This window comes from Hippoglossus hippoglossus, chromosome 18, assembly GCF_009819705.1.
Source record: "Hippoglossus hippoglossus isolate fHipHip1 chromosome 18, fHipHip1.pri, whole genome shotgun sequence".
NCBI lineage: Eukaryota > Metazoa > Chordata > Actinopteri > Pleuronectiformes > Pleuronectidae > Hippoglossus > Hippoglossus hippoglossus.
The window spans coordinates 786871-812891 of record NC_047168.1 but is presented as its reverse complement, the minus strand read 5'-3'; the positions used below and the strand labels follow the sequence as shown (position 1 = coordinate 812891).

Sequence of the window (26021 nt, the reverse complement as noted above, 5' to 3'; positions counted from 1 at the left end):
CAGCCTTTTAAAACTCCAATAAAAACAGCAAGAAACAAGAAATATAAATTCGACACATTGGTTTATTGGTTGACAGTATTTCCAAGTCAAAGAAACATAAAGAAACAAGCTCGCTCTTTTGCAGCGTGTCTCTGACATTACATGTGTGTATTTAACCCCATGCACCTCAACACGTTGTCCTGTATGTTTTCATCAATAAAAGAAAAGTGCTTGGATTTCAACTGAGGAGTCAAAAGACCTGGGAATCGGTCGTTGTTGAGTTAAATAGTGACTTGACATCAGCCTTTTTTCCCTCCTCCTCCTCCTCCTCCGCCCCTGCAGCCGCAGTCAGACCGGTCCAACTGGAACAGACCTACTCCGTCTGACAGCAGACTCGACCAGGCGTGTTCTCGCGAGACTCCTGCCTTGTACTATGTTTACATGCAGTACTTATTAGCGGCAGTCTCCCCCTACCGTCACTGCCTAACGGTCTGGCTGAATGAGTGCTGAAGAGAGCCGCCGCTGCTCGGAGGAGGAGGCATTACCGACATTTCGTCTTTGACAGCCGGTCCGGACACCTCCTCTTCGCGGGGAACCCTTTCAGCTCAGCCGCGGACTCCGGTCCCGTGTCGTTTTTGGTCCGCGGACGCCAACACAGCGAGGTAAGGGAGGCGCGAGGTCTGCAGCTCGTCGGTCCGGCTTTGCCTTTGCAGGGGCAGTCAGGTGAGACCCACTGGTGCCGATCCCGTGTCGGCAGCCGGTGGCATGCGAAAACGCATAGCTGCTATGGAATTCATTTGTTAACGCGGAATAAAAGCGTGGATTTCAGCAAACGCCAGTCTGCGTTCGCCACCCTCCACCCTGCATCAGATCCACGCATCGCACAGTCATTAAACCGCCACAGATCTCCGCGAGGGTGACGGTGCGATGCCCCATGAATCGTTGCTGCACGGCAGCGAACCAATAGCCATGGTTACAAGCTGTTTCTCCGCTCAGCCTATTGTGGGCTGCGTGCTTTTTCTCCAACATGGCAGAGCGTCAGGCCGAACTCCCTTTCACATCCAGGCAATTCCAGGTTCCCCCTGCTTGTTAGCACGTCTCCCTTGCTCCTGGATACGGTTGGACTGGATTTTTAGATTTGACACAGGCAGTGTGTACTTTCGGCACGAATACAACCGCGTAACATTTGGGTTTTTATTGAAATTGTATTGATTTGATTGACGCTGCTCTCTCTCTCTCTCTCTCTCTCTCTCTCTCTCTCTCTCTCTCTCTCTCTCTCTCTCTCTCTCTCTCTCTCTCGAGGGAATATACATGCTGCAAATAAACGTGTACACGGAGTGAAGCGGTAAGAGGGGCTTTCTCTGTCTCTACGTCCCCTTCACACAGACACACACACGCAGCATTCGGTATCCATAACCCTGTGAAAAACCTGTGAAGTTTGTGATGGTTAAATACTGAAATCACAGATGTTGGGAAGACTCCCTCATAATCCACGTCTAGGAATATGGTGTGTTTTGCATCATGAGCCAAATGGTTAATTGCACTGACTGACTCAGCATTATTAAATGCACAAATATATTTAAATGAGTGACATTATTAACAGTATCGGAGGCATATGGTACATGTTGAGTTGCATATCATGTGTCATGTCAACACTGATCTCATCACAGAAGCAGTGTTATCTTGCGTTCTGTTGAATCTCTCAGGTAAACCGCTCCGTGTGTGGTTGCAGATGAGATGTCTTCTCCACAGTCTCTTGTGTTCTCATATTGCATAACTGTCGTGCTTTTCAAGGATGCTGCATGTTGGCTGAAGTCAAAGGGATGGAAAAGCTGAAGCGCAGCTAGCAAGTGATGTATTTGTGTCTTTTATGGTTTAAACAAAGTCATTTTTTCACGCCCTTCCCGAGCTCAATGCGGCCAGAATTTGATACTTCTGTAAGTTACAAGAAAATTCATTTTTGGCAGTTGGCAGTGTACATTCCTCATCTGCATTCTCAGTGGAATGACTGCCAAAGTATTATCAGTGTTGCCGGTTTGCTGAGGATGTAAATGTTTAAGAATGGTTCATAAATGCATACTTTAATTTAAAGAAGGTTTCAGTGTTTTAGTGAATATAAGTCAAATGGCAAGAATCGGTTAAGGGCTGTTTTTTCACCTCATTTGATTAGTGAGTATTTCAGGCAGCAATGTGGGACTGAAGATACATGTGTATATAAACTGTCCTGGCTTGGGTGCTTAGTGTGTGTGGGTTAGATGTGCACAGAGGATCAGTCTGTCTGCGCTCATTTACACCTTCAGTAAATTGTGGTCACTGCACTCAACACAAATGTGGATGCAACCCTTTTGTTTTCGTTCCCATTTTTCATAAATTGAAGAAAAAAGATGTAAAAGTAAAAGATTTATTTCTCTCAAATCTTATTCTCAAATTTTTTCAAATCCGATGCTGATTATTAGGCATGATTATCGCACAGATGTGCCTTTGACTGGTCGCAATAACAGGCCACTCTAAAATATCCAGTTTATCTTGAAGAAAGACCTTTTATTAAGCAACAAACTACAGTCTCACATAGGGTCTTTTTTTGGGAGGGCAGCGGTGGCAGAAAACCAGTCAGTATCTGGAATGACCACCATTTTCTACACGCAGTGAGCCACATCTCCTTCGCGTAGAGTTGATCGGTTAATTGATGGAGTTGCTAGATATTGGCAGGAATTGGAGCCCACTTTGGTACACGTCGATCCAAAGCTCCCAAACGTGCTCAATAGGTGACGTGTGTGTGGTGCGTATGCAGGCAATGCAACTGGGGTGTTTTCAGCTTCCAGGAATTGTGTTCGGATCCTTGCAACGTGGGGCTGCGCGTTATCTCTCAGAAATCTATGTCTGTTTGTATATTTGTAGTTTGGCATGTGTATTAAGGGCACAAGGAAGTGTAGTGTCAAATTTGGTGCGATGTGGACATGTGATACGTTCGATATTAATAGACTTTGAATAAACAGCCGACCGGTGCTCTTTCGCAGCGGTGGCTGGGACTCATTATTGTAAGTGACTTTGAGCACGTCAGCAGCACATTCCCGACAATGGCAGCTTCTCCTCCTTTTTGGGGTTCTGTGTACGGCACTGCAGTAGTAATGGAAAGAAAATCATTTTGGATACAAATCAGTTCAAAAGAGCTTCTTCTCCACCATCTACAACAGTCCAATGGTCAGGAGGGTGTTGTCGAAGACAGAGATGAAAACAGGACCATTGCAGAGGGTGAGGGCTAATACAGGACTGCTGTGGACAGCGTTGGTGAAGGCACAGATGAAGGTGCAACTTCTCTGAAGGGCAAGCCGGAGGCTTACAGGAAAGCTGGATCACCCTGTGGGGCAAATAGGAGGCTGATGACAAATGCTCGATCTCCCCTGAAGCAGGATTGGAGTCTGGTTGTGCAGACTGAGCAAGAGGCCCATCTGGAGGTAGCCAGGAGAACAGACAAGATGAAGACAAGGTCTCTCAGCCAGAGGGTGATGGCACTGGCACACTAACTCAGGAGGCAGGACTGGAGACAATAGGTGGGAACCCACTAGGGGATGAACTGGAAACTTATGGCGTGGGTGAGGACTCTCTGAAGCCTGACAAGGTGACAGAAGGACTAGCATGTCAGCTAGCACCACAGCATTCAGCTGCAAGTTGGCACAGATTACAGCACAGGACGATGGCTGGGTGTTTGCAGAGACAAAGCCTGCACACTTATACCACTCTGTGCCACAGCGAGTGAATTAAACATGTTTTGATCCAGAGTGGGATCTTTGTCCGGACGAAGCTAAAACTTTGGTTAAACTCCATTAACAGCGGCATATGAATGCTGAGGTATTAGGTATAATAACTAAATTAGATAGACTGCAACAAGTGGCAGCACTTACAGCTATTACACTTACTTACAACTTACTTATTACTTGTGCTAACTAGTGGTTGCAACTGATGCCACAGCCGACCAATATCCCTGCTGTTTTCATCAAAATTGTTGGAGTGCTGCTGTGATACTGTCTGCAGGTATCACTTTCGAGAGAGACGGGAGAGGCCGGTTTGTCTCCGACAATAGATATACGATTTTAAGAGTTTACCATATTCATGGCATATAAGATAATCACAGACTACATAGAGACAGCTTCCGTTGCTTCTTAACAACTATTAGCTACTAGCCTAACCACTGCACTATTGTTAAAAAAACCAGTCACTGTGTCAATCATACCACATTGCTCTGATCGCACCATGTGTGTGTAAGTATATATGTATTTTTGCATATAAAGACTTGCCCCAGGAGACAGAATCTGAACAAATAGGAGGGCTTAAACAATAAAGCAACCTGCGTGTAGCACTGCCTCTTACGTTCAATGAATCCCTCGCCCTGGCTGATTTTAAAGATCGATCTGAATTTACATGTTTTCAGCACTGGAGACCAATTTCCAGAAAATTACTATTCATCTATTTTCTGTAGAGTGACTTATCCTGAGAAACACAACTTGCTCCACCCCCAGTGAAACAATCCTCCTGTGAACTTCATCCACAAATCCTCAGGCTAATTTAAGAAGTGACACACTTTCCCCCTCCCCGTCACATCCCCTCTAGTCAGTGTCTTACTCTGCTCTCATCCTCTTCCCACCTTCTCCCCGTCTGTTTCTGTATTTACCTGATCCTCCTTTTCTGGGGCACAGCTTCAGAAGTTATTACATGTAGGGCAACTACTGATACCTTTGAAGGTAAAATAATGTCAAGATTAGGGAAATAAGCTAATTTGCACTCTTGCAGAGGTTAAAGGTGTAGGATTAAGTGGCATCTAGTGGTGAAGTTTATATTGTAAACTTCACGACCGTTACCATTATGGTGGCCTTCCTGTGTCAGGATCAAGCAGTGTTCTCTCACATTTTGCAAGCTAAAGTAACAAGACATTTAATTGGACATTTAATTGGACTTGTTTAGTCAGACAACAGTGAGACGGTGCCAGCAGGATACGTATGTTTTCTCCATTTACAGACTGAGCTGCACAGAGTGTAGAGGAAGAGGATGAGGGAGAGGAGGAGGAGGAGGAGGAGGAGGAGGACAGAGAGGCGGGCAGGGGCAGAGGGTGAGGTGAGGGAGAGCTCCCGAAGCAGCAGCTGCAGGGAGGAAGAGGAGAGATTGAAGCACTGCAAACTGAACTGAAGCAACACAGGTTTGTGTTTATACAGCAAATATTTATTATAATCCTATGTGGGGTGCATGATATCAACAAGACCGATTTGACACAAAGTGGTGTTTGTACCGCAGCTTGGTGTTTGCATCTCACTGAGTACTGTTGTGTAATGTAGGTGTGTGTGGTGCGCGTGAGTCATCGCGTTAAAACATCAGTGACACCACTGAATAATTATATGAATACTCTATAGGATTAGATTATAGTTTTTGATATGCTCAGTAAAAAAACATTACAGCCTTATCTGTGTTTTTTCCTTTGTTTATGTCTTCAGAGACTTAGTCAAGAGATGAGTCTGGAGGAGCACAGCCAACTAAGCAGCCAGGGTTACTTTAGATGCTTTGATGATGCAGTGCAGGCAAGGTGACCCACCTTTCGCTGGGGTGCCAGGGGGACCATGATGTACCATGGCAACTGTAGGGACATACTTAAAGACCGGGAGGAGAAATGCTGTGGCCAGGATCTGAAAAGGGTGTGAGTCGACTACCGCACTTCTCCAAGTATTACCTTGAGGAAGGTTTTTTGATGTATTTCGCAGGTAGTATTTAGAGGACGTCACGTATTAGGCCATATCAGAGAGCCTGGGGATGACTACAGGGTTATAACTACTGTTATGCAGAATTTTGTTATATGCAACATGGCTCTTAGGCCAAAGAAACCATCTTGTCATCCCCAGCTGCTGTGGTTGGAGGATCCAAAGGGACAGTGCACAGGTTTCATACCTGGTCATAAAGTAGCCACCTTCATGTACATCATCAAGGCATCAAACATTTGTGGATAAAATGAAGGCATTTATATGTATTTGTTATTTAATGTAATTGTTTTTCTATTACTACTACTGTTCTTTATAAATATTTGATAATGAAAAGTGCAACAATAAAAAGAAATTCAACAGATTTACTGTATTCATTTTGTACAAATACACATTTAATTACACAAGTTAGTGTGCCTGAGAGGCACCATGATCCAGCTGTGCTTTTCTAGGATGCATGGTGACCTCCCATCTGGATCATTCCACATCAACAACTGCATGGAATAGTGGTCCTGTTGAAAACAGTTGGATTACTAATTAATATAATACTTATTTTGCAATTTTGTAAAAGCAATCCTAGTATGAATATGAATTACAGGGTTTATTGTCACAAGAAAGGTTAAAAACACGTCTCCTAACTTGTTAGCCTTCTGGGGTCATCTGGATGAAGGCATTCCTTTTGTATAGCCCTCTGAAGCTGAAATCACATTTTAACCAATCAATATCCTTTAAACAGTGTTTGTGCATGTACAATATTATTTGCATACAAAACATTGACTAAAAATGTGGGAGTATTTCAAATGTAAACCATTGATTTCTTTGCTTGATGGTCTGTTTTGGTGGAAGTTGTTATCGAGACTCAAGCACTCCTGCTTCATAAACCAGGGGACTGAATGCGTGGTGCTTGCATGTGTACACCAGAATATGATTGTGGAATGCCTTGTGGCATTCCTCCAGAGGATCACCTGCTGTGTTCTCACATTGACTCCTCCGGACTTTCTTTTGATTTTAGACTAGGTGGGCCAAGCAGAGAAAGTCGTAGAATCTGTTTAGGCTCTCACTCAGACATTTGTGTTAACACATACTCCTACCTTTTTAAATAATGTAGAGAATGCTAAATATTAAAATGTTACATTAGGAAATACTAATTACAGGCGGTTCAAGGTCATTTAAAACAGCCTCCTCCATGTCCTCCTCTACAATTCTCATGGAGTGTAAGCTGCGGAAACAAACATAATATTACAATACTATAGCTTTTTCCAACTTTGTGTTACACAGATGTGGTTATACAATGGTTAACTTCATGTGAAATTGCATACTTTTATGTACAAAAAGATCATATATACTTGGGGGAAGAATCATCTTTGTAAAGTATAACCAGAGACTGTTTTATAAATAACAATACTCGTACAAAAAAAAAAACAGGATACAAAAAGAAAGAAAGACAGAAAGAAACTTTTTATTGGCAAGAAAACATATTAAAAAACCAATATTACAATTTTTCAATACAATGACTTGTTGGTCTCTTCCACTGGAAATCCCACTGCTTGATTTGAAAAAGGTATCGCCATCATTGGAGTTGATGTAGATTCTCATAGCTGGAAAAAGAACAGTATAAAAATAAATGCCTCATGACAGATCTACTGTATTACATTCTTCTACATCATTAAGTTGTGGGGTGGTGCAGAGACAAACATGCCCAGATAAACTAGGTTTGCTCAACAACAACTATTTATCCCCAAGGTCAACTATTCATGACCTTGGGCATGGGTTATATGGATAACCCATGCAAAGTATCTGTTACAATATCCAATATCCATGTTTCTTTACTTCACCTAAAAAGGTGGTTAGATAAACACTTATTGTTTATGTTGTTCAGTAGCTATAAGCTCAGTAGCCATGGTGCTACGACCTGTTAAGTTAGCACTGATGTCTTCCTTAAAAGTCAGATGCTCATGTGAAACCAAATTAAAACTAACTGCACATGTTCAGATGTCTCCCACCTGTCAGGTTAAAGGTTAGTGTTTATGTTTTGCAATATATTGTTGTCATAGTGACAGAGTTAGCTTTGAGGTCCTGTAAGGGATAGGGGGCAGCGTTGTGTTGTGTGTCTGTGTGTGTGTGTGTGTGTTTTTGTGCTATTTCTGAAGAGCCCAGTTGTACGTAGAAGATCTATTTTTATGATGTCACCCTTTCTCTCCCTCACATACAGAGTTCCTTCACTCAGGCGAACAATGACTTACAATGACAATGTTGGCCAGTTCATCATACGGCCTTCTTTATTTAAATGTCTCACATTATTAGTATTACCACATATCCACAGCCATTTCCTGCCTATTTTAATAGGCAGCATACTTAAAATAGTGACATTGAGTAAAATAGGACTAGATGCCTGACTGGTGGATGTCTGATGAATATCCAGTTGCTTTATAAGAACGTGTATCCAGGCATTTTGTTTTTTAAACACTATTATCCCCAGCTCTGCTTATTTTTGTGCAAGTCTTCCCACTGTGTCGACATACCATAAGTCAATGGAGATGATTACAGCTTCTCCAATGTGAGAGCTGCTGCTTTTCTCTGGTTTATTGTAACTCTTGAGGTTTTGGTTTTGACTGTCTAAAGGATGATAGATCATGAACAGACTAATCAATCAAAGACCAATCAATTTAAAACCCATTGTCCCTTGTGTTAACCTGTGCTTAAAAGTTAAAACTTGATAATTGCACATTTTAACAATGTAGAACATATTGAATATTAAAAACTAAATTTAGCACGGTCACAGCATCTCAAGTACATTTCTAGTTTTCTAAATCACCTCATGTGATGCATTTCTGGTGATAAATCCTATACTTTGCACTTCTATGCAAATCAGTGTGGGCCCAACAGAGGGAGGCAGCTCAATTGGCAATGAGCACGTTTCAGCCTTGAGAAAACTGAACAACGTCACCTCATTAAGTTAAATTCTGTTTATAAACTGCTTAAACTAAAACCAATCGCACAATTATTTCACAATGTCTGTAGCTTTTCATTCATTGTGCGCTCAAAGTTCAGTCATTCGTCTCCCCTTCATTGGAGAAGGTCACTGATGGTATATGTACAGGAAGTGGCCATGCCATTAGTGGGTTTATTCAGGGTTGCCCTAAGAGATCTTCAGTTAATATTTAAATAATGAAATTCAGTCACATACACATGTTCATTAACCTGGCTCATGTCAACAGGAAGCTTCACCTTCAGATTTCTTTTGCATTATAAATTACTTTCACAATATTATAGTTTGGTATTTAACAGTGATTGTAAAATTGAGCAAAGACAAAATATCACAGTGTGAAAAACAGCCAAAATCCACACATGATTCACATGAGCATAGCAAATGAAATAAGTCCTGACAGGCAACAATGTGAGTGGCATGGCATGTCATTGCAGGAGAAGACAATGTTGCATTAAAGGCTATGTTTGTATTAGTTGAATGCTCTCAGAGCTCAACCATGAAATATGACCTTATATTAACATCCACGAGCTCAAGCCATGCCTTAAGCTAGGGTAAATGCGTTTGCTATAACCAATGTCCGGATATTTTCCTCTATCTGACATTCCATATCAAGGCATACTGGCTCAACTGGCGTGATCGGGTGTGGATGATTAGAGCCGATTAGTAGGGTTGGGTGGACGAGCTGAAACGTGACGTACCACTCTAAAGGGGGGAATGTGGAATCATCCAAATGGTACTGGTCTTTTGAACACAGTTATTTTTCTTTTTTTTTCTCTCTGTTCACTGGCAGATCACAAATAACTTTAAAGTGCACACCACAGTTATATTTGTTGTTCGCTAACCAAAGAAACCTGTGGTCGGATCCCTGGCCCCTCCATTCCTTTTGCCGAAGTGTCCTTTGGCAAGACACTGAACCCCAATTTGCCCCAGACAGCGTGTGAGTGATGTGGGACAGTGAAAGGGCTGCACATGGATGCAATGTATGAATGAGTGTGTGAATAGCAAAACTGTACTATAAAGTGCTTTCAATCAACATTAGAAAGTGCTGTATGAACACAGACCATTTACCATAAGCAGGAGCAGTAAGATGTATGTGTTTGTATTATTTTTTTGTCAAGAACTGTTCATCTTTGCTGAATGATTATGTCAGACTGCTGTTGTCTTTGTGTAGTGTTGAATATTTAATAAGTTTATCATGGGATCTCACAGCCCGCGTACACTCGTTCATGTCTTCATTCTCTGTAGGTTTTCGACTGATCAGCTATTTAAATATCCTGACAAACACTCAACTTAAGGAAGGCTGTTCAGTTCTCCATTTACATTTGTTTTTGGTATTATTATAACGTATTACCATATCATATTTCAGAATAATTCATTCTTTTGTTCAAACAAATTATAGTTAAAAACAAATGTTCCATGCGTTGAGAATTGCATGATGTAATACGTAAATCAAATGTATTGATTATTTTTAACATGACATAACATTTCACTGCATATGACTGATTATTCTGTTTTGATGAGCTTTTTTGCAATTTTCACATCTGATACCATCTTGATGAATTTGACCCGGGAACATCCATTTATTATTATCAGTGATTTGTTCTCTTCAAGTGACATCCAACCCCCGTCTGAAACACCTTTGTCCTATTATATTAGTTTGAATATTAGTCTTTTAGACAAACTAGGCATCATAGGTCACTAAAAAAGATTCCAATTACAAAAAAACATTTAATTTTGAGTTCCTACTTGAACTCTCATATTCAAAAATTAAATAGAATTATAAAATCATTTGCTCTGTCACAAAATCTAAGTTCTACTTGCTAGCTTCTTTTTTTTAATTTTCCAACCATACCTCATGGTCTTCATCAGCAATGTAGTTAGAACAATTGACATCACAGGCCTCGGCACTTGTAGGACTTCATTTCTAGGACACTCTGTTTAAGGACATGTGAACCCCTACCAGGGTGTCCTTCAGTGTATAGGTTCCCTGGCCTTAGCCTTGGCAGATTTTCATATACTCCAGAGGATGCTTATTTTGAACATTTAAGATTGATTCACACATCTTGGATGGAAACCTTTTTTGAATAACCTCAGGCAGAGTTTAAAGATTTGCTTTGAATGTTTTTTCTTTCAATATGGGTTTAAGGATGCGTTAGAAATATTACACATGAACAAATATCATTTTGGTTGGATTTGTCTGTCTGAACACATTTTTTGAATCTACACTTCCAGACTTCCTCTGTGCCCGTTACTCATCTGATTTATCCCTACCCTCTTTCAGTCTGTTCTCCATCACTCTCCTATCTATAATCACATTATCTCTCTCTCTCCCCCCCTTCTATCTTTCTGTATGTAGATCTAAGGGGAAGCAGAGCAGACCCTGCCCTCCTTGACCGGAGAGGGAAACATTACTACTGCTCCAGCCACAGAAACCGTGTTTTCCTCCATCATGCGGGCCTTCGCTCTTCTCCCCATAGCCCCAATCTTCCTCCTGTCTCTCCTCATCCCTGCCTGCTCCACCCAAAGCGAGGCAGACTTCATCGTCCAGACACGTACCGGCCGAGTCCGTGGAACCCGCATGCAAGTGCCGGACCGAAGCTTCGTCACTGCTTTCCTGGGCATCCCCTTTGCAGAGCCACCAGTAGGAAAGCGCCGTTTCCGTCGCGCTGAACCAAAACGTCCATGGACAGGGATACACGAGGCCAATGCTTACCCCAATGCGTGCTACCAGATGGTGGACACATCGTTCCCTGGCCTTCCAGGGCACTGAAATGTGGAACCCCAACAGGGACATGAGCGAGGACTGTCTGTATCTCAATGTCTGGGTGCCTACCTCACCCAGACCACACAATCTTACTGTAATGGTGTGGATCTACGGAGGAGGTATGTGATCACAACTTTCAGTTTCAGGGTCTTTCTACTCATTCTTCCAGTATGGCTATTCGAAATTCAAATTTCCCATTACCTGTTTAAATTGTTCAAACTTAATTTTAATTCAGTATCATATCCCAATATATTATATACAATGAAGAACAATGCAGTCGTCTCTCACCACTGTACCACCACTGCAGTGGTCATATGAAGGTATTGTTTGTGCAAAAAAAACTGAGCACCTGTGACAATACAAGTTGAAGTTGAAGAAATCAATTTGTAGTTTTCGAAAAGTCACACTATGAAAGTACCACTTAATTCCCTTTTGTGTTGAAAATGGTTTACATCCATTGTGTTTGCGGGTCATTAAGGTCATCAAGAAGCACTCAAAAAGGGTTTTGCTACTCATTATTTATACTATAATATCCTTTCTATTCCTAAAACAACATTTAATCTACAATGTAGAAATCCTTTTTAGTTTAAAAATAGTCCCAATGTATCCATTGTATTTATGATGAACAGAACAGGAAAGTATTTTGGTCTTCTTTGATGGCTGGGCAACATTTACTATGTATTTCTCAAGTGTATTTCTGACAACCAACAATAACTTCTGGGTCAAATTTAACAAATAGCACCACAGAAGTAACTTTCTGATCATTTGCTTTATTATGTTCAGTTTGCCCTTGATGAGTATGTCATTTCATCAGACACAAATCAATGGTATGTTTCGCACATCTAGATTTCAAAAGCAGGTCAAATTTGACTGATCACAATAGGAGAGTTAATCTTATACCTTTTTAAAGAGTTCCCTGATGCTCTGAAGCTCCTAAAAACAGTTTCATTGGAATATTTAAACCCTGGTGACATTTTTTTTTAGACAACAAAGGCTCTGTGCATTGTTGAGCATATGATCAAATTAATCACTTTACTCTGATATTTAACATTCCCAGGGTTCTACAGTGGCTCTTCTTCACTGGACGTGTATGATGGTCGTTACCTAGCTCACAGTGAGACAGTCATTGTGGTCTCCATGAACTACCGAATTGGAGCCTTTGGCTTCCTAGCCCTGCATGGTTCATCTGAGGCTCCTGGCAATGTGGGTCTGCTGGACCAAAGACTGGCACTGCAGTGGGTACAAGACAACATCCATTTTTTTGGTGGAAACCCGAAACAGGTGAATTTCTCACTCTTATATTATGCCTTGGAGCCAGCGACAGCTGTAGCCAGAGGCTTTATGTTTTCGGGTTGTGCGTCCATATGGCCATCTGTCTTTCCCATTCTTTTAGATGTGATAGCTCCCAAACATGGTGAAGGAATTTCTTCAACTTTTGCACAGTCTCACAAGGACTTATGAAGTGATTCATGAACTGATTACATTTTTCGATGGTCAAAATTCAAATTGACCTCAAATCATTTGCTGCCTTATCTTATCTTGTCAGAGTTGTACAAATGGAAGGCAGTAATTCTAGTTTATCCTTCACGTCTCTCAACTGTATCTATCCTAGCCTTTTCTGTTTCGAATCAAGAAAGTAATTGATCCTGTTCTTTCTATTTGCACTCTTTTTTTCTTGTTGAACAGGTTACTATATTTGGAGAAAGTGCTGGTGGTGCTTCAGTAGGATTCCACCTCCTGTCTCCAGACAGCCGGTCTACCTTCACTCGCGCCATCCTTCAGAGCGGGGTCCCCAACTGCCCCTGGGCCTCAGTCACCCCTGCTGAGGCCCGCAGACGGGCCACTCTGCTGGCGAAATTGGTTGGCTGTAATGGAGGCAATGACACTGAGTTGGTGGACTGCCTGCGGGGTAAAACTCCACAGGAACTCATCGACCAGGAGTGGCAGGTAATGCTGATTGTCAGTAGCCAGTCAGCTACATTTGCAGCTCTACAAACACCTACCTACACCGACATGTTCATCCTCAAACCTTTGGCTCTGACTTACAGCATCTTCTTCTTCTCATCCTCATGTTTTTTGGCAGTTAGCAAATATCTTTTTCCTCGAACACGGTATCAGCAGGGATGCCTGTCCAGAACTATGCGCTGGGGTAGTGCAAGTCAAGACTGATATGAGAAACACAGTAGACAGAGCTGAATAGAAAGTAGAACATTAACCAATGTGCCGCTGTCCCAGCTTTATGCCAAGCAGTTTGGCATAAGAGCATCCTCGTGAGCTAGATGTAAGCTTATACGCTGCCAGGTAATCATGTTCCCGACCAGGGGAGAAAATCCTCCTTCTTGGTGTACCGGTGGCCGGGATAGCCAGGGAGCTTTTGGCTAGCTTCACCAGACAGGAGAATTGCATCTAGTTGCATGCCCACCACACCAGCGGGTTGCTCATCATGCAGGATTGGGTGATTCTTGCCTTCTCTGGGCAGGTGTCGACATTCTGTACTTTTTTACTGGCATAGTGAGGCCCTCAACTAGTTGACTAATCAAGTAGTCTGTGAAGCCCCTAGAAACTACCCATTTTCAGTCATAACATTCGGTCTTCTGTGTGTTTGCACATCATGTCACAGTCACCCAGATCAACTCAGTGGCACATTTGGGTTTGTCATTCTCTTCTAAACAGGTTCTGCCATGGTCAGCCCTCTTCCGGTTTTCATTTGTGCCTGTTGTGGATGGTGATGTTCTGCCTGACACTCCTGAGGCCATGCTCAGCTCAGGCAACTTTAAAGACACTCAAATCCTCCTTGGGGTCAACCAGGATGAGGGATCCTACTTCCTGCTGTACGGAGCACCGGGCTTCAGCAAGGACAACGAGAGCCTCATCTCCAGAGAGGACTTCATGGAAGGTGAAGCTCAGTCAATCAGCTAGATATAATGGATATGAATTAAGTAATTCTTATGTAAGTAACTCTTTTAAAAAGGGGCATAGATTGGGCCCTTCTGTCACAACATAGAGCAATGTAGCTTCTGAAATCGTTGTCACATTGTTTGCATGTGAGACATAGTTTCGCGTCAATGATCCATGTGATAGTATCGGGTGCAGCGAAGACCTTTCAGTTCTTTAGTAAAATTACAAATATGAAAAACATGTTATGCTATTTTAAAGTTTACTTTAGTTTGACTTTTGACCTAAATAATCAGCTATTATCACATGAAATTACCCCAAAACAGTCACAAAATCTTTTAATTGTTCATATAATTATTTGTTTAAACAGTTCTCCGTGATGTTTCTGCTGATGTGAGAGATAATCAAATAAATCACAACCACAGATATGTCTAATAAAAAAAAAAGTACATTTCACCTTTAACTTCTTTCTGCCAGGTGTCAAGCTCAGCGTACCACATGCTAATGACATCGGCCTGGAGGCAGTAGTGCTGCAGTATACTGACTGGATGGATGAGAATAATGGGTTCAAGAATCGCGATGCCATGGACGACATCGTGGGCGACCACAACGTCATCTGCCCACTGGCCCACTTTGCTCGCTCCTATGCCCAGCACAATGCGCTTAAGGCTAACATGGGAGCAGCTGGATCCGGGGTGGTGAACAGTGGAGCAAACCTACAAGGTAAGATACAGTATATGATTGTGTGTTCCATTTACCACAGCTGTCACCAGTAGAGAGATGTGGTTTCACTCTGCAGCTTCATGAGTGGAGACATGGTGAATCCTGCAAGCGACTTCTAGTACAGTTCAATTGGCGCTGTGCTCTCAATCAGCTAATCGGCCGGTATTATTTTTTATTTAACATTTTTTTTAAAGGGTATTACCATATTAATCAACAATAAACATACAAGGGTTATGTCCATCCATCCATTCATTTATTTGCTTACACTTATGTAAGTCCCACCAATCAGATGTCGCAATCTCCAAGCCAAATGTGATGAAAACCATACGGCTGGTGGGCTTACTGGGGGACCAGAAATGTACCTCACCTACTGAATTTGCATCGACTCTCCTCCAGAAGGTACTCAACTTAGAGGAGAAGCTCCTGCTTGACAGAGCAATCTGGACCTTACAAGCTAAGCCCAAACTTGAAGAACCACCACAGTCTTTTGTCGTCAGGATTCATTGCTTACACAAACGTGAACACATCCTTCACCAGACTTGGGACTTTGTCTTACAATGGATGGTCTTAACATATCTTTACCGACTTCAATGTCGGTGTGGGAAGGAAGAGCTTTTGGAGTCATGAGGATGCAGCTTTGTGACATCTGAGGAGTCAGCTTTCATTTCCATTACCCTGCATTACCCTCCAGTCCACAGCTGGCATATAGATAGTCCAGAGACCAGTCGAATGGGGGACATGGTTACACCATGGTCAGGGGGGTGTATGGGAGGGAAGGAGCTGTTTGTTGTTTCTGATTTCTGTGAGTTTATTTTGGTTATAGCTTGTTGGCTTTCTTTGCAGTACTACTGTATCTTGCTGAATGTTTTCGGCCATACTAGAATCCGTAGACACTGGGTCTCTCAATCCTACCACTCACTATGGAACTGCAAAGCGCCATGTGTTGCTATTTCAATCCCTCTTTACATTCCGTTTGTTTCCTCTACTGTAACAGCAGAACGCAACAGATGCTAAACTGTGACAGGGGCGTAGTACAACAACTCCCCTGATTCTAGTAAGCGTGGAGTTATTTGTTACGTTTTTCTCCTATTTACCTAATTTTGACTCACACCACCTAACTGCTGTCTCCAAAACATAGACACACCCTCTAGGTAAACAGCACCTACAATTTCCACACTTTAGTTACCATTGGGTCCAGTGGACCAAAACAACACATTTGGAACCAGAGCCAGGTTTCCTTTGGGGGGACAGAGGGGTCCGTAACCCCCCTCCAGAGAGTCACCCCCGTATATATACTGTGTATATATATATATATATATAAATATAAATGTCAAATGTTTATTCATGATACAGAATGCTTGGTTACATTAAAAAAATCAAGGTTTTCATACCAAAATACGTGATCTTTTGTAGATGATAATGTAGTAATATTTCAGTAATATGTAAGATTTTCTTATCCAAAACAATTAGGTTCTAAGTGCATAATTTTCTTTTTACTGCATTTAAAATGGCTGCCATGGTGCATTTTCTGTTAAATTTTGTCTTAATTAATTGAAAAAAGACCAAATTACACCAAAGGCTGTTATATATGTTCACTGTCTGGCTTCATGATGTTGTGGACTTTTACACATTGACAGCAAATGGTAAGAGATCCTCTTCTTTAGGAAAACAGAATCTCACATATTATTGGCTTTAGCTCGGTTAATGGGTGTTGCTTCTCTACTGCTACTGTAAATAACCAGTGAAGAAAAGATATCCAATCTCAAGCCTTCTCATATTTAGACATTAGTCTTGTTGTGTTGAACAACAAGACTAAGTGTTGTGACACGTTATTTCTATTCTAGGAGACAGACTGTCCAGGGTCATTGAGAGTGGTGGAAGGGTCAGTTCCAGGGAGAGAGCCAGGTGTCGGGGGCCCAGCACAACAATGAGGACCCTATTGCCAGCATCAGCACAGTGGATAGGGCCAGAGGCAGCAAAGATCATGAGGACCCTTTATATATATATGTGTGTGTGTGTGTGTGTTCTCCACACAAAATGAGGCAAGACCACTGAGTTGGAGATTGAAAAAATTATTACTGCATAACTTTTCTGTTAGTAAACATTTAAAACGGGTTCCGCAGACCTGTTATTGTCAGTAATCTGACATCAGGGGAATCAAATTAATTAAATAATATAAAATAAAATAAGAAGGAAAGCTGCAAGCGAGGCTCTCGCATCCCGGTTGCTGTTATAATTATAACATGTAGACTGCGAAAGCCAAGTTGTTCAGGCAGAGAAAAACGTCATGGGAAATTCTTGCTGCCTGAAAACACAGACATTATATTTTTTGTTGCAGGTCACTGAGTGCAGTTAACGTTTATTTAAAAATAAACTTTGTGAGAGAGAGAGAGTCGTGATCTCAATTCTAAGCAAAAGGGGGCAGACGGGACACTGGGTTTTCAACCATCAGACAATGTGCAAACATGGAAGATGGGTGTAGTGTGAACCAGCAGACATGATGAATAGCACATTTTGTATTGCTTTCTGTGTTAAGTTTTTTCAGTTAACAGGAAATGCACAAAATAGACCACACTAAATAAAATAACGATGATCACACCATGATTGCCGCCTGTGGAGGTGGTGTGAGCCCAGCCACTAGACGGAGAAAAGATTGACTGGTGTATCAAAAGCTTTGCCTTATGGCTCAGCTCCCTCTTCACCACGTTACTGCTGACGTCTCATTTCCCCACCTGTCCACATTGTGCCCCATCTTCCCCTCACTTCTGAACGAGACCCAGAGAAACTCTTTTACTTGGGGCACCAAATCATGCCCAGCCCAGAGAGAGCAGTCTACTGTTTTTTTCGACAGATAACCATGTCCTCGGACTTGAAGGTGGTGATTCCCCATCCCAACTGCTTCACACTCGGCTGCAGAGCACCTCGGTGTGCACTGGAGTTCATGAAGCCAACAAAACCACGTTGTCCACAAAAAAAGCAGGGAGGCAATTCTAAGGTTTCCAAGCTGGACACTCTCCTCACCAAAGCCACGTCTTGACAAAAGGCAACCCTGGCGAAGTACATATTTGACACAATTACAATTTTTCTGTTTTTAAGTTCATTAAATAAAAGTGCATTACCATTTTGAATATGCATTTGCTGCAGGTAATTGTATTTTCTTATTTATACATGTATGGCATTAACATATATGTGATTTACTGAGGGGAGGCCCTTTTACTGATATCTACAGCGATTTCACATTACTGTAAACTTAAACACTAATCTTTTTCTCTACCTGCTCCTCAAGGAGGGGTGTACCTCTATCTTTTCGACCACAGAGCATCCAACCTTGCCTGGCCCGAGTGGATGGGCGTAATCCATGGCTATGAGATTGAATTTGTCTTTGGCCTACCGCTAGAGAAGAGGCTCAACTATACTGTAGATGAGGAGAAACTGAGCCGACGCATGATGAGATACTGGGCCAACTTTGCACGAACTGGGTGAGACAGAATTGTTTTCTAATCTCAGAGAATACTATTATGCTGCCCACATGAGATACAGAAACACATAGAGTTAAATCTGGGCCGACGTCGACCTCAGGCCAGGCTGGGTGGAAAATAATATATGGACCAAAAGGGGGAAAGGGTCCATTTTAGAAGAAACACTGAAATTATGGAGATATCTACAATGAAGACATTCCTTTGACACTGAAATTGAAGAAGGAATTTCAGTGGAAGGTGAGGAAGTGTTGAGAGGTGCATTCAAACAAGCTCCATCAAAGATTGTCTCTAAATTGTGTAGTAGTTAAAAAAAAAAGAAATGGAATTAATTTACTATATAACTGCTTTCAGCCATGCACTGAACTCTGGAGAATCTCTGGAGGGGCTGTTTGTGAGAACGCAAATGTCTCAGTGAGACTTTGTCCGGAGTTTCTCTGTCCGGCCCACTAGTAAAAATTCTTTAAAATAATGTGAGAACACAGCAGGAGATCCTCTGGTACTGACCACGAGCGGGTGGATGTGCTTGTTACTCACATGCAACAGTTTGAGAGCAGGACTTATTGATTTCATGTTCAGATTGTGTAATGTTCTCACTCAAAACCCTGTGCTCACACTCAAATACACCTTGTCTGTGCTTAGATTTCCTGTCCTCCAGCTTTAGTTATTCTCCTCACGCTCACGCCGCCTCTGTGTGCGTGTGAAAGTCTGCTCTGGGATTACTCCTCTGCTTTCTGTTGTTTTTTTGGGTGCAACAAGTCTGTCAAAATTCCCCTACCAATAGAATGCCAGATGGAGTGATGATGAATAAAATTGCCTGCTCTCAAACGGGGAAAATTGGGGGGGAAACCATATTTTTGCTTTTGTCTTAGTTGGTCTATAATTCTCCAGTTAAAACAAAGCGCTGATGTCACAGTAGTCAATATTAAATTACAAACAATTTACTAAACTGTATTTGAAATCAGAATGTGGAATAAGCTAGTATATGTTTGTAACATATTAAACAATAACATTCAATTCATATTAATATCAATAGTAATGCATACAAAAATATAGTTGTATCAAGGTTGAACTGAACCATGAACCAAGAATTTGCTTGCACTGACATCGTATGGTTGTAGGGCTGTTGAATAAGCCTGCCGATGATAAATTGAAAATATTTTATTATTCAATTTGATAGATTGCAATATGTCTCCTTGTTCTAACTGCATCTCTTTGATCTCCCCCTTCGTTCTCCTCCTGTGTCAGAAATCCAAATGTGAACCACGATGGGCTGTTAGACACCAGGAAGCGCTGGCCTCTGTTCACTGTCAGCGAGCAGAAACATGTGGGACTCAACACTGAGCCGTTGAAGATCCACAAAGGTCTGAGGAACCAGATGTGTGCCTTCTGGAACCGCTTTCTGCCACGCCTCCTGAACATCACCGGTAAAAAACACAACATGGGAAATTTGTACTGAATATAATTCTCCAATAGTCATTTTCTTACCAGCACAGTCACACAACCTGTTTGGTGTCTCTGAAAGGTTCTTATTTTAATGATAAGGGCTAAATCATAAATAAAGGGTTGACACAAACATCTATCCGTCCATATGATCTACACCGCTTGTCCTTTGAGGGTTGCGGGGGGGGGGGGGGGGGGGGGGGCTGGAGCCAATCCCAGCTGACATTGGGCAAGAAGCGGGGTACACCCTGGCCTATCTTACAAAACAACACTTCACTCCGTCACATCCAGGGTCAATTCAGAGTATCTAATTAAGCTAACCCCAACCTGTAAGTCTTTGGGCTGTGGGAGGAAGCTGGAGTCCATCTCGGTCTGGATCAAAAGTTGCCATTTCCCGTTCTCGTGCAAACATACCCTCACACTGCTCTCCTCCCTGGCCTCTCCCCTTCAGAACATCTAAGTGAAACCCACCATGTTGAAGGTTGGAGCCGATCCAAACACAAATAACCTGTGCCTTAGGAAGCTTATCGTAAAACAGTATTAGGTCAGTGTAAGCTCAACTAATAACCCCTCTTTGGTGACTCTGTGTTTCTCTTCCTAGACAACATCGACGAGGCAGAGCGTCAGTGGAAAGTGGAATTTCACCGCTGGTCCTCCTACATGATGCACTGGAAGAGCCAGTTTGACCACTACAGCAAGCAGGAGCGCTGCACTGACCTCTGAGAGCTTCAGCAGAGAGAGAGAGAGAGGAGAGAATGACAGGGAGGGGGGGGAAGCTGTAAACCAGGTCATGGCCAATTTCTCCAATAGCCCCTCAGTGAAATCTAATTTCATTCATTTTAATTTTTTATTTTATTGTATTCTGTTGCGTTGAAGACCTTATATTTTATTTATACTATTTATATATGTGTTTTTTTTCTGAGTTTGTGTGTTTTAATGGAAATTATGATTATGAGGGCACTTGTCATCTGCATGGAGGTACAAATGTAAATGTCAAAGATATGTCATTACCTCGTATGTGTGTGTGTGTGTGGTTGTTGAGGCTGTCCACAATGAATGAAAGTCGATGCACTGTCCTAACAATGGTAGCTTTGCAAATAGCTGCAAATAGCTGTGTGTGTGCGTGTTTGTGTGTGTGCGTGTTTGTGTGTGTGCGTGCATGTGTGCTGCTTGGAAGCCTCCCAGTGTCTATTCAGTTATCAACATCTCAAAAGGCCCATGACATTACTTAACTGCTGGTTAAATTTCACTTGTCTTCATGGTAATCTCGTGACCTGTTTTAATTTAGTCCTGTTCTTGTTCTTGTATGGCAATCCAGACCTGGGTTGCATCTGGGTCTTCTGGGGCAGTAAGAATATCCTTAATAGTAACATCAAAACTCACTAAACTCTGCATAGTATTGGAAAACCACTTTAAAATACATTGATGGGACATGTAAGTTTATAACTTCGATCTGTCCATTTCTGCTGTAGGTTCAGTCCAAATGATGGCTATACCTAATCCACATTGCATTAGAAAAGGGAACTGTAAATTGAATGGAAAATGTATTGCACTCCTTCGCCTTGTTTCTATCAGTAGTGCCATATCTACCGCCTAAGTCTCTGTCTTATCAGCATATCAGCAACGATTGGCAGAAATGGGACAAAAGGGGGTAAGCAGAGGAACTGAAAATGTCTAATATATATCTAAATATATCTATATGCTACACCAATCCAAAGGGGGGAGTGAGTGCATGAGTTCAAAAGGTTTTTAAAATGTGGAGAATATAATAAGTAGTTTTTCTCTAAACTCGCTTTGCTCAAAAGTAAGGCAGTAAACTCACCCACTGATTTATACAAAAACAAAGCTTCTTATACAGGGCTAGATATTTTTGAATGATTGATTCCAAATTAATCAGGTCATCATTTTGTCTACAACATCGGAAAACATTGGAACATCTCCATCATATGTGAGTCGCATGGTTTTGCTTCAGAGCTATTCTATGGAGGATTTAAAAAAAAAACCTTTTCCTTCTGTGCCATTTGTTGTTAGCATTAAGAATGTCGCGTCAAAAGAATACATTGCATCTCTCAAATAATTCCAATATACTTATATAATGTGTGTCCATCTGTAATAATATGTCCTTGTATTACAATATCAAACATGTAAACTATTCCAGGTTTACTTTATACTAGTGTTATGTTTGTGATATTTTAACAAATCAACCGTTTTAGCCTCAATATAATTCAATCGACAATGAATTCATTATGTCCCCGGCCAAATTGTATGAGTATTTAGTTTGGAGTAAACAGTCGACAGCATTTAGACACCTATGTTTGGCAATACAAATAAAAACGTATCTCATTTAGGCAGAGCTGAAAAAAATGTATCTATGAACAATCAAAACTTTCAGGGTTTTCAAATCTAATTGCACGACCTCAGTCTTAGAAATGTCTCCTTCCATATTCTGTTAATTCCCCCCCTTAAATCTCACAAAGGGGAATTAACCTTCCTACATCTTTCCTCTCTTCCCTTTTATCTTTCCACCCACTACCACCACACTCCTCTCCTCTTCCTGCAGTCGCTGCTCTCGCTCTATCACCACCCTGTCGTTAGGCCCCTTGCCCTGGTTTCTGCCTCTCCTTCCTCCACCGCTTTAATGTCCCTCTTCACTTTGGCTGTCCTTTTTCATCTTCATAATAATAATAAACCTCCACCCACCCTCCTCCCGTCTTTCCTACCGTCCTTCTTTCATCCCATCTCCCACTCTTGTGTCAGATGTCCTTCCCTTCTTTAAACCCCCCCCCCCTCCCATATATTTCTTATTCCAGTATCAAACGTTTCTTTCTCCCTCTCATTTCTTTACTCCTCTATCTCTCCGTTGCATCACTCCCCCCCCCCCCCCGTGCAATGTCCCTGTCCCTTCTCCCATCTCGCTCCATACTCCTGCTTTCTCGTTCGTCTAATGGAGACGCAGTAATTCACTCAGCGGCACGATAATGTGACAGAGTGCTGGCTCAGCCTCTGGCCTGCCAGCTAACAGGACACAATGGATGGACGGAAAATAGAAGGGGAAAGGGTATCGAGACCAAGCGAGGAGAAAGAAACCGAAAAGGAGGGGAGAGAGGGGGAAGATGGATGGGGCAGAGGGAGTGGCTGTGACGGGATTGAAAGATGAAAGGACAGTCGGGGAAATACATTGCATAACTTTTCCACACAAACCTGTAAGTGAGTCGCAGCTTACACTGTGGCACCGGTATATGTAGAAAGAATTCTAATTGAACAAAAATGTAATTTTACTACACCCTGCTTCATTTTGGGTCTGATTGGAGGTTTTTATATGTTTTACCTCACAGAAGGGCCTAAAGGTTTTTTACTTTACAACGAAGAACACAGGCTATTTATCTCTATCGCATTGGTTTCGACAGTGTCAGCTTTCATTTAACAATCATATACAGTTGTGTATAGAAAGCTGTGCAAAATTAATGAAGAACATGCCAAACGCGGTACAAAACATTAAACCTGACATTCAGAAAGTCTTCGTTTCTGGGCCCTTGATTACTACGGAGCATCAAAGTCCGGAAACTGGTTCCAAAAAGATATTTTTGCACAAGATAATAACGGTGCAATTGATCCGTGTGCGGTTATATAGTTTATATATAACCTGATTTACTTTAATTGTTCACATTAAATCCATACGTTGTACACATAAGTTATAGCCTTGTAAGAACACAATAATCCACTTCATACATTTCTGTGGTGTTACATGTTAAATGGTCTAATGGTTACATAGCGCTTTTCCTGTCTTGGTGACCACTCCAAGTGCTTTACGGTGCTTTTTTTGTTGTTGTTGCCAATCACACATTCACCATTCATACGGTGCATCAATGTGCAGCTCTATCTCTATCACACATCTCTCACACACTGGGGGGGGGTTCAGTATCTTGCCCAAGGGCACTTCGACGCGCGGTGTCGGGGAGACTGGGAACGAACCGCCAACATTCTGGTTACAGGATCAGCTCTACCTTCTGAGATCTCATCTCGGAGGACTGCGGTAGCAAATTAGCATTATCATTTGCTGAATGTGAAATACATATACATTTGTAGTCGTGTATAATTCATCTAATCTATGTCTACCACTCTTAATATAACGCTGTGTGTGTGTGTGCGCGTGTGTGTGTGTGTGCGTGTGTGTAATATGACTACTGTACCTGTCTGTCAAGCTATTTTTATTTGAACACTGGAGGGTACTGAATCAGTGCTGATTGGCTGGTGGCGGACTCAGCAAATTGTATCTGTTGGCATGTCAAGCTCCTATTTATGGATCGGAGTATTGTAGTCTAGCTTTAATAAGAACTCAAATATGAATAATGGATTGCACCTGATGTCTAAAATAGCCGTGAAGAATGCATGTGTGACAGGCTGTATGAGGCGTGAGTGACAGCTCCTCCTGCATCTCTCATCTTTTGGAAGACCCTGCTTAAGCCCCGCCTACCTTCCCCGGCCCCCTTATGGAATCCTCGTGCATGTCCTGACGCTGACTCTGTCCCTAGTATATCCTGCCAAACGTGGACTGTTATTTTCTGTGAAATTTGTACTTTTGAACAAAGCTATTATCAAAGTAATATATCTTTAATGTTAGGTATGTGCAATGTTAGCAATAACGTAAATACATCAGTAAAGGAATATATTTGATATTTAAATGCAGTGAACATAGAATATGTTATAACAACAATGACAGATGGAGTTTTCACCTGTTTTTAAAAGCAATATTATTAAGAGTGTAAATTCAAAATGAGTGCCATAAACCATTGTTTCCTGATATGTTTCAGTTTATCTGACTTTGTTTCAGTCCTCTGCCTCATTGTTGTTTGTTCCAGTACTAAGTGTTGAAGCTTCCCAGTATGTCTCTGTATCATGAATGCTGACTTGGTGAAGCTATAGCAACAGAAATAAAGACAACATGCTGCTTCTGTCTGCCTTGAGCTGTTATTGATGAACACACACTGTCAACTGGTTTATCCGGAACAGAATACAAACACTCAAAAGTAAAATTTGAATTTCTGAGTAATATTCTGACATTTTTCTTTGGACATGGGGTAGAAAGAATAACCACTTCATAGAGTAAGAAAAGTTTTCAAAGGACTCACCTGTTATATTGAGGCATGGTTTAATGTCAATGGAATTGTTTCTTTAGATTAAGCTACAGAAGCTTCAGATCTAGAAAATGAGTTTTTAATTAATGGCACATAGTAGGTTATAGGATATCAAAGGTTATTAAATGATGGTCCGATAGATTAGGATTGTGTGGATGGATAATATATTCAATATTGATCAAAGGTGTGGTTAAAACAATGAGTGGGATGATGTCCACATTGACTGAGACCGACTGAGTCTAATATTGAAATAAACACAGCAGGCTCTAATTACCAATGTCCACGTGAATATTAAAATCACCAAACAATAATTACTGTCTGTTTTAAGGACTAGGCTTGATAAAAACCCAGAGAATTTGGTTCAATATTCAGAGTAAGCCCCAGGAGCATTGCAGACTTCAACAAATGGTATCGGCTGTAGTGTTTTCCAGGATTCTGTGATAAACACAGAACATGTCTTTCAAATAAGTTATAGTTTAGTTTAGGTTTGGGATTTGTTGATATACTGAAGTCAAGAATAGCTGCAACTCCAGAAAGCCTTGGATGGCAGTGATCTTATTTTTAAAAGACATTTAATTATCTTGTTTTATTGTATTTTTGTCTTAATTCTTCTCAGGTTTTATATGAAATTCCTTCTCTACTTATTTATGATTTATAAATGTACTCAGGCGGTGGTCTCTATCGGGTCCCTTTGGGGCCTTGATGGGGTTTGGGGTGTGTGACTGATCTAAAAGGAGCACAGAGAAGTGTGTAGGATGCAGCTGGGCCTCCAAGTCCCAACTCTGGGTTGTCATTTGGGCTCAATAAACTCAGTTATATATTTAGATCAGAGAGTCGCTCCATTCAAAGTGGTATGAATGTTGTTTTACCTCATAA

At 41.6% G+C, this 26021-nt stretch overlaps 1 protein-coding gene across 1 annotated transcript; it reads left to right on the top strand.

Annotated features, from left to right (window-relative positions):
• The first annotated feature begins 356 nt into the window (after window positions 1-356).
• Window positions 357-24962, top strand: ache (acetylcholinesterase). Its single transcript, XM_034615309.1, is given in 10 exon segments — window positions 357-641; window positions 11066-11464; window positions 11466-11592; window positions 12531-12754; window positions 13160-13420; window positions 14147-14369; window positions 14846-15091; window positions 18378-18570; window positions 19816-19994; window positions 20612-24962. Coding segments are annotated over 9 exon segments (1881 nt in total). The 5' UTR covers window positions 357-641; window positions 11066-11158; the 3' UTR covers window positions 20734-24962.
• The last annotated feature ends 1059 nt before the right edge of the window (window positions 24963-26021 follow it).